This window comes from Pinus tabuliformis, chromosome X (assembly GCF_031772625.1).
Source record: "Pinus tabuliformis cultivar Carrire ecotype Pingquan chromosome X, CPIR1, whole genome shotgun sequence".
NCBI classification, from domain to species: Eukaryota; Viridiplantae; Streptophyta; class Pinopsida; order Pinales; family Pinaceae; genus Pinus; species Pinus tabuliformis.
The window spans coordinates 1,245,294,449-1,245,303,679 of record NC_142308.1 but is presented as its reverse complement, the minus strand read 5'-3'; the positions used below and the strand labels follow the sequence as shown (position 1 = coordinate 1,245,303,679).

General features: G+C 35.2%; 1 protein-coding gene across 1 annotated transcript; it reads right to left on the bottom strand.

The window, feature by feature from the left end:
- Positions 1-1,541: 1,541 nt before the first annotated feature.
- Positions 1,542-3,800, bottom strand: LOC149144485 (putative disease resistance protein At1g61300). Its single transcript, XM_089452174.1, has one exon. The coding sequence runs from the start codon at positions 3,798-3,800 to the stop codon at positions 1,542-1,544; it is 2,259 nt and encodes a 752-aa protein (XP_089308300.1).
- Between the last annotated feature and the right edge of the window lie 5,431 nt (positions 3,801-9,231).

Sequence of the window (9,231 nt, the reverse complement as noted above, 5' to 3'; positions counted from 1 at the left end):
TGAAAATATATTCCAATTAACTCATAATAATACACGCCCTATTCTCCTCATATAATGAGATTACTACACCAATTTATATAGTAAAAGATGTAGTTTATAGTTTTCTAAAAGGCCCCACAAAATAATTATAAAGTATTAATTAAATATTAGCCCTTGAATTATTTTAATCTTTGTCATCTTTAACTAGATTCAATTTTCTCTTTCAATATGTATTAAATGGTGCAAACATGTGTATTGTCACAATTTGATAGTTTTCTAAGACATATATCCTATAAAAGCACTAGAAAATCTTTCACTTCACTAAAAAAATGAAATTATATTAGTGTGAAAATAATTGAATGCTTTACTACATAGAATATGAAAACTTAGAAGATAATATTTATTCTTTTAATTAAAATTGAATTGAATTGTATAACTCAAAGTAGAAATCATTTAGAAGACCAAATATGAAGATGGAAGTGCGCAGACCTTGAATAGTGCATGTGCCACAGGAGATTTAGGAAGTTGAGAATGAGAAGAATGTAAAGTTCTCAATCACCTATACCATATAAGAATATAAGAAGAGAATCACTAAAAAAAACTCAATCAAATCATGTGAATTAATAAGTATAGAAAAGGCTCTTATCTTTGACTTTTAAATAGTCACATTTTTATTAAGAATGTTTTTAGAAGTTTTGAATAATAGTTAGATAATCTTGAGTATTGTCTAAACTTTAACATTGAAAATGATCCTAAAATGACTTGAAAATATGGTTTTAAATTATAAAAATATTTAATTTAAGTATATGAAAAATTTCTTTTTTTATATAAAATATCTATTTTCTTTGTAAGTTTGGTAGGACTACATCTTCTTCATCATGTTCAATATGGTGGGGAATTGAACAAGTGACTTCACATCAAAGAGTGTCGATCACACGGTTTATCCAAAACCCAATAAGCCCTTATACAATATCTTTATAACAATATAAAAATTCAATTTTAATAATAAATATAAAACATTTTATCTTTCTTTTATACTAAATATGTATTGCATTATTTTTTATAAAATATCTTTATGAAAAATACAAAAATTCAATTTCAGTGATAATTATTAAAATTTATTATTTTTTATACTATATCTATTACATTATTTTTATTTGAATAGAATATTATATATATATATATATATATATTAACAATGAAAAATATCCTTCACAGCAATTAAATACAATCCATAAAATATAATTGTAATTCTTGAACGACTCATATTTAAAATTTTATATAATACATATGAATTACAATTACAATTAAAGGGCAAATAATACAAAATACGACAAAGAATGTGTAAAAAGACAAAACCCTTTCCAAAAAATGTTACATGAAACTTCGAGTCAATAAATATGTTAGGTGTGGAATATGTCATTAATTCCATAAATGCAAGTTTTTGAACTACAATGAGTAAAAAAAACTATTACAAATAGCATGGAAAAATTATCAACAAAATTTAAATCATAAAAATTACAGTTTTTCTATATAAACTTTGAAGGCGTGTTTCCATAGCCTCATCTTCTATTAATTACAGTTTTTCTATATAAACTTTGAAGGCGTGTTTCCATAGCCTCATCTTCCCAAATTATTTGCTGCCACCATTCTTCCTGGCCAAATATTGCAGTCAAATTGGGTAACTTGTCCATACCCACGGGGAGTCTCTTCAATTTTGGACAATCTCCCTCGACACACAAAATACGCAGTCTGGGTAATGTACTTTCATTCCATACATCATTATCTGATGCTCTCCCAATGCTTTCTAAATTCTCTAATCGCCAGAAAATTAATTTCTCTAACATTAAAAATCCACCAGATTTCCCTATTTCCAACTCTTTCAAACCATAGCAGTTTTCCAACGATAAAGCCTTCAGATTTGGCACACGTTCCAAAGGAGAGACCTTCCGTAGCTGGCGACACCCAGCCAAGGATATGGCTTCAAGATGTTGGAACTTGCAAATGTATTCCGGCAGACTTGACCCGCGGTAGCCGACCATTACAAAAACCTGAAGCCTCCTCATGTTCTCCATGTCGTGAGGAAGATCGACCATTGCACCATCAAACACCAAGTGTAAGTACCTCATGTCCAACCATGTTCCCATTATGCCCTCCTCTATTCCTGATGATGATGATGATCCCTTTACCTTTATTCCCAGCGTCGTCAGATTTCTCAAACCCTTCAATCTCCAAATGCTTCTTCTGCCTTCTGATTCTGCTTCCACACTTAAAGAGAATCCCCATGCGTAGAGTGTGCTTAATGAAGTAAGCTGCGAGATTTCATGTGGAATCACCTCTAACCTGTCACAGCATTTTAAACTGAGATACCTGAGGTTTTTAAGGTCGCCAATCTTGGACGGCAATGATTGTAGTCCTATACAATATTGAAGATCCAAAAATTGAAGGGAAGAAAGATGACACATCTCTTCCGGCAAATCCTTGATGCTACAGAGTCCTCGTAAACTGAGAAATTCCAGCTGTTTTAGTTGCCCCACTGACGATGGGATTGAATTTATTCCGCTGCTTTCCAGACTGAGAACCCTCAGAGACGTCAGACTCACTAGAAATCCTGGTGGAATTGAATCTTTAACCGTTAACATGAGACTCATCAGTTTTTGACATGGGAACTCGGCAGGGAGATTTTTAATATCATTTTCCCGAACTGATATCCTTTTGCAGTTCTCATTGTCAATGGTGGGAAAGTCTTGCAACCCTTCAGCTGCTTTGAATAAACAATTCTCCTCCTGCTCGCCAATATATATTGCCATCTCACGAACAACAGGGTGAACCCTTATACGTTGTTTCTCCAGAAACAGCCAATCCTCGATGATCGCCTCGTCATCGGCAGGACGTTGGAAGAAGCAACGATCGACAAGGAGGTTTACGCAGGTGCGGCCAATGGCCATGTCCATTAAATGGTTCTGCTGTTTGCTCCTGACGAACCCCTCTGCAATCCACATTTGCACTAATTCCTGCACATTAATATATTTACCGTTGCTATAATATAGGAAGCGATACTTAATATATTTACCGTTGGGATACATAGCACAATATAGGAAGCAATTCTTGACGTCTGAATTGGGCAATGCATCATAACACCATCTTAATGCTTTATAGAGTTCCGGATGCACAGTATCTGGACAAGAAAAAACTGCATTTTTGATGGAAGATAAAGAAGTCTCCCATTCATCTACTCTGGTTTTTCCCCTCATTGCTGCTGCGACTAAGATTGTGGCCAAACGGAGACCCTTACACTCGTCTGCAATATTAGTAGCACACTCCTCTATATCCGTAGGAACAGGGTTGTCTTTGAAAGCAAATTTTCTGAATAACAACCACGCTTCATCTCTAGAGAGCCGTTGTCCTTCATCTTCATCTTCATCTGTAGAGAGGGGTTGTCCTTCTATGGAGATCGGATCTCCGTTGATAATCAGGTGAGAAGCAGAAGTAACAAACATTGAAAAGTCTTCCTGAAGGCCTTGAAAGAGGAAATTAAAGAGTACCTTCCATTTGCTGACTTGACGAGGGGTTCTCCTGCCCTCGCCACTGAGACAGTCCAGACGCCGCCGTTGTGGTTGTGATGGACGGTAGAGTTGGAGTATGCTCTTCGCCTTTGCAAGGCAATTACGCAGCAGTTGCAGCCAAGCCTTGAGGGCCGCTGGGGCTGCTTTGTGCTGATCTTGGAAGACGACGCTCATATCGAGCAGAAGATTGTCCAGAGGCCTCAACTCAGTTTGCAGAATGCAACGGTTTTCCTCCTCCTCAATAACATCCTTCATTAGTGGAATGATTGGAGCGATGACTGGAGCGATGACAGCTTCGCGACCTCTGACAAATACGGAGTACTCACATTCAAGGCCTTGAAAAAGGTAATTAAAATGTACTCTCCAATTTTTGATTTGGTTCGACGGTCTCTCCGAGTTGTTGCTGAGACAATCGAGACACCTTTGCCGTGAATTGGAGCGATGGAGCATGTTGTTGGCCTGTGTAAGGCAATTATGCATCAGTTGCAGCCACTCCTTCAGCACCTCAGGGGCCTGTTGATCTTGGAGGACGATGCTAATATGATGCAGACGATATTCCATAGGAATCAAATCAGTTTGCAAAATTTCGCGGTTTTCCTCCTCCTCAATTACTTCTTTTATCAGCCCGATGAGTGGCTCGACACTGAAAACGTTGCTTCTGGTGATACTATCCATGGCTTTCTTGTCTTGACGTTCTTGTGGCGTCACAGAAGAGAGGGAGAAATGCAGGGAGTGCGGGAGAGGGAGGACCAAAAAGCAGGTGTGATTAACAGGGAAACGGAGTGTTGGTAATGTAAGGAGCAATGAGTTAAATAGCATTCAGGATTTGCATTGCCGCACAGGAAGGGCATTCCGCATTCTGCGAATTCTAACTTTAAAGTGAAAGTGTATGCGATTCCTTTTTTAAGGGGGAAGAGTATGCGATTCATCCTTTGTGAGGAAGCAATGAATATTGGCGTGCAGGCCGAGGGGCATTGGCCATTGTGCACCATTGTGAATGCCAACTTTAAAGTGAAAAGTAAATGCCATTTCTTTTTCAAAAGAAAATTGTTCTGCCACTTCTAACTAACCGTAAAAGAGCTTGTTGGGCGAATTTCAAGTTAAACGAAAATTTATGCGATTTCATTTTTAAAAGTAAAAGAAATTTGTTTGATAGAGTACAGAATAAACATAATAACAAAGGGGAAATGTAATTAAAAGAAACAGCGGTGGGGTTGGGGTTGCTTTTGCTAAGTGGAATTTTCATTTTTACTAAAGTAGCAAAATAAAGGAAGTGGAATTTAAATAGGGAAGACTTGCGTTAGTTTTATGTTAATTCTATATTTATTATTAATAATTATTTATTATTATTATTATTTCAGTTAAGACATTTAAAAAAATAAAAGATAAAAGAATAATAGTTAAGTTTATATTATTTATACTTGATTTAAATTAAATTGTCATTAATTACCAGTATAGTTTAATTTATAAATGAAATCGATTTTTTACAGGAATTTGGAAAAATAATTTCAAGAAAGAATGTGATTTTTTTGTTATTTAAAATACTTTTTTGAATGTATAAATGGATTCAACATCTCACAAACCATGGATGACATTTCAATTCTACAAATTAAATAACTTAAACTCAACCTCTAAAAAACTCTTTGTTTCACTAGAATTCTACAGACAAAAAAACTTAAACTCAAACTTTAATATTGGTTACAATTAACACGAAAAATATCATGAAAACAATGATTTCATCTATAAATTAGACTATGCTTTAATTATATCCTAAATGTATGTTTGCAATAATGGTGTTGCCAAATACACATGGGTTTTTGGTAGAGTATGACCAATAAGATGTTTATTAAAATAGAAAAAAATATCAAAATAATCAAAATTATATGAGAGCCACTTGTGTTTGTTGTTTAATAGAGATTATTAATTTAAAGTAAAATCACCTTGCTTTAGCATAGTTTTTTAAATAAGTAAAATAATATTTCAATTTAAGATAATATAAATTATTAATTTAAAGTAAAATCATCTTGCTTTTCGCATAATTTTTTAAATAAGTAAACTAATATTTAGATTTAAGATAAGAGCACCAATAATCTAAAAAGAAACAAGGATACCTTACACAAAAAAATAAGTAATTATTGTTAATGTAATTAGTGTTTTATGTATTATGCAGTATACAACATCTAATAAAATGACCCAAACTCTTAAAAAGGATTCTAATGAAGAACGCCAAAAAATATTGCTATTGTCATAAGACTTTTCTATATCATGCAACATGCAATATCAATTAAATTAACTAGTTCCTGAAAAGGAAATCTAAGGAAAAAGATTATAGATACAATACAAACAAGATTAATAGTTGCAAAGCAACACATTCACTACCTCTACTGCTAATTAATTGATTAATACCATGCTTCTTTCAATGGGGTCTGCATTTTGGCCACATTTACGTCTCCGTGCATGCTTCCTCCGCACAACCACCTCCGTACAATCTTTCTCCACATAGCAACCTTTGCACAAGCTTCCTCCTCACAACTTCCTCCGCACACACTTCCTCTGCACAACCACCTCTATACAAGATTCATCGGTGCATACTTCCTTCACACAAGTTATGATTTTAGTTTACTACTTAGAATTGATCTTATTTATGTCAAATGAAATGCTACCTTGCATGGACTGATAAAATAAGTTGTACTTCTGCAAAATTTGTATTTTACATTTTCAGTGAATGCTTTTAGTTTACTATTTTATGAAAAAATTGTTGATTTCTGCATGGTTTTATAGGTGGGTGAAGCGCAAGCAGGTAGTAGGGATCAATGCAAAGCATATTTTGTGCATTGAAAGCAAGCAAGATAACTCTATTATGCTAAAACATGAATGCAATTAATTCAATAAAATCCAAGAAGGGTGTTGAACTAATTGACTAAATGATCAACACGGTATTGGCGTTCATTTGCAGGGTCCAATTTACTAGATGATTGTGCTTTGTGATGAAGCTTTTTAAATTCCTTGTCATCCCTCCCTCTTTGGGTATGTTTATTTTCCTTAGAAATTTGCATTTTTGATTGGGATATGAAAATGTGACTAGTCAATCCATTCACTTGTAAGTGCATAATGCTTTTGTTTGAATAATTTTAGTCTACTGTTCTATGCATTGCTTATCCATTTTCACCATCAGAGCATTAAAAAAGCTCAAGATATGTCCATGCAATTGTTCTTCGCCTTTGTAGAAAATAATACGAAAAAGGTGGCATATAATGGGATCATAAACCTGGTTTGGATTATCTTAAAATCATTGCACTTGTCTACTTTGGTTTATGTTGGAAGTATATGCTATAACAACTATTACAATAGAGCTTAGCATTCACTATTTGTTATTAATAAAAAAATCTAATTATTTTTACAAGAATAATTTGAATAATGATGCAAATTTGTTATATGATAATTACACTTGAGATGTAAATCACTAATTTCTATGTATGCTAGTAAGATAACAATTTTTGTGTTCCATTGCTAGCATAAAATTCATATGTTATTTCAATGTTTTTCCTACACATGATAGTGTGAGTAGATTAATTTTTTTTTCAAAAGAAAAAAACTCACTAGATTTTATTAAGATAGAAAAAACCGGTTACATTTGACCAACATATATCAACAACCATATCAGATATGAGCTAGCATCCTTAGTTATAGAGTGTGAAATTCATCATAAAATTATTCAAGTATTCTGAACATTGGTTCTACCAGCAAATGCTTAAACTCAATCCATTATTCATTGGGATCAATATTATGAAAACGGTGTAGTTTTTCATTTTTCAAAAAACAAAAATATGTGAAAGAAAACAATGATCAACATGACCAAGACCACTTCCAGCTATGGGATAGCAATTTTTCCTTCCTCCCTCACATTTCCATCGGAAATAACATCGTATAAAATGAAACCTTTTGGATCGTGCAACCCCTGCTTTGAAAGTGCATCAACTATCCTATTTGATTCTCTGTAGATGTGCGACATAAGGCTACTCCTGAAATATTGAAGAAAAGTTCTTGTTCGATCCCTCCATCCCTGAAGTTCTGTGGGGTTGAAATAGGATATAATGGAAAAACCATCGATGATTGTTTTAGAGTCCCCATAAATATGTATATATTGGAGCTCCCTTTCCCTTGCGAACCACAGTTAGCCCCAAAGGGCTATCATCTCTTCCCTGGAGTTTGTACCTCTCCCCCCTGCTAGCGTAATTTGTAACGTGTATGTTCATCAATGTGCAACCATCCCCCACACCCACATTGACCTTTTCTGTGCGGCGCCATCAAAAAATACAACTGACAATATTATGCAAGGGCTTAAGAAATGTCTTGACATGTCTATGGTGCATTGTCTCCTTGGTTCCATATGCTCCAACCATGAGATAAATTTCGCACAGAGTTTGTATGCATTGATCGACACCCCTCGTAAGATACAGTGATTGCATGCCTTCCAAATCTCTTAGAAGGTAAACAATGGAATAAGGGTTTAAGGCCCCAACTTAGAGGCTCCCCATCTCAAGCAATGTTCAATTGACATAAAAAATCTGAAATTTAACCTGCAAGAAAACAAAATCACAGACCATATTTGTAATGCAATGTTGCAGTGAATGAATAAATCAGTTATCGTTTCATCACCCCCACCACACAGGATGCAAAAACCAAGTCCAATAAACCCGTGTTTTCACAAATTGTCCCAAGTCAATATGTGATTCCTCCATACCAACCAGTAAAAAAGGATAACCTTTAAAGGTGTTGATGATATCTAGATCGAAAGAAACCATGATCGTGGAGCATATTCATTATCCTTGTGAATGATGTGCTTATAGTAATTTGCTACAACCACCATATAGACTATCATCCCATGTAAGGGTGTCTCCACCCGGATGTCTACATAAATTTGCGCCCCTTAACCCGTTTCTATATGAATGCCAAGTTGTTAAAATTGGAAACTAGGGCCAAAATCCATGTGAGTCATCTTATTTATGGCAGTTGATATTTTTCTTGGATCCCTCTCATCGAGAGGTGTAGGATTGATCTAAAGATCATCTGATTCTGAAAGTATTCATGGAGTTATGAATTTATTTGCGTTATAAGACAATTCATCAAGGTCGGCCAGCAACCAAATAAAGCCCATATGTGCTCAACGTTTTAGTATAAATAGAGGTGGCCTTCAAGTCATTTCAACACACTTGGATCTCTTCCTCTCTCTACTTGTCTTTGGGTTTTAGTAGGAGGAGAGATCCTAAGGAATAACATTGCCCTGATCCAGAGGGCAGAAAGTCGGCGCTGCCGGAAAAGTTGGAACTGTTGGAAAAGTTGGAACTGCTAGAAAAGCCAGAAACGTCGGAACTACCGGAAAAGCTGGAAAATTTGGAACTGTCGGAACTACCAGAAAAGGTGGAAAAGCCGAAACCGTCGCAAAATCTGAAAAAGTTAGAAAAGCCAGAACTTTTGGAAAAGTTGGAACTACCGGAAAAGCCGAAACTTCCAGAAAAGTTGGAACTGCCAGAAAAATCCAGAAAATTCGGAACTTCCAGAAACGCCGGAACTGCCGGAAAAGCTGGAACTGCTAGAAAAGTCGGAACTGCTGGAAAAGTCGAAAATGCCAGAAAATCCGGAACTACTAGAAATGCTAGAAATGTCGGAACTATCGGAACTGCCA

Bases quoted from the DNA above. Each gene is read 5' to 3' on its own strand.
- LOC149144485 (XM_089452174.1), bottom strand. From the start codon at position 3,800: ATGAAGGATGTTATTGAGGAGGAGGAAAACCGTTGCATTCTGCAAACT.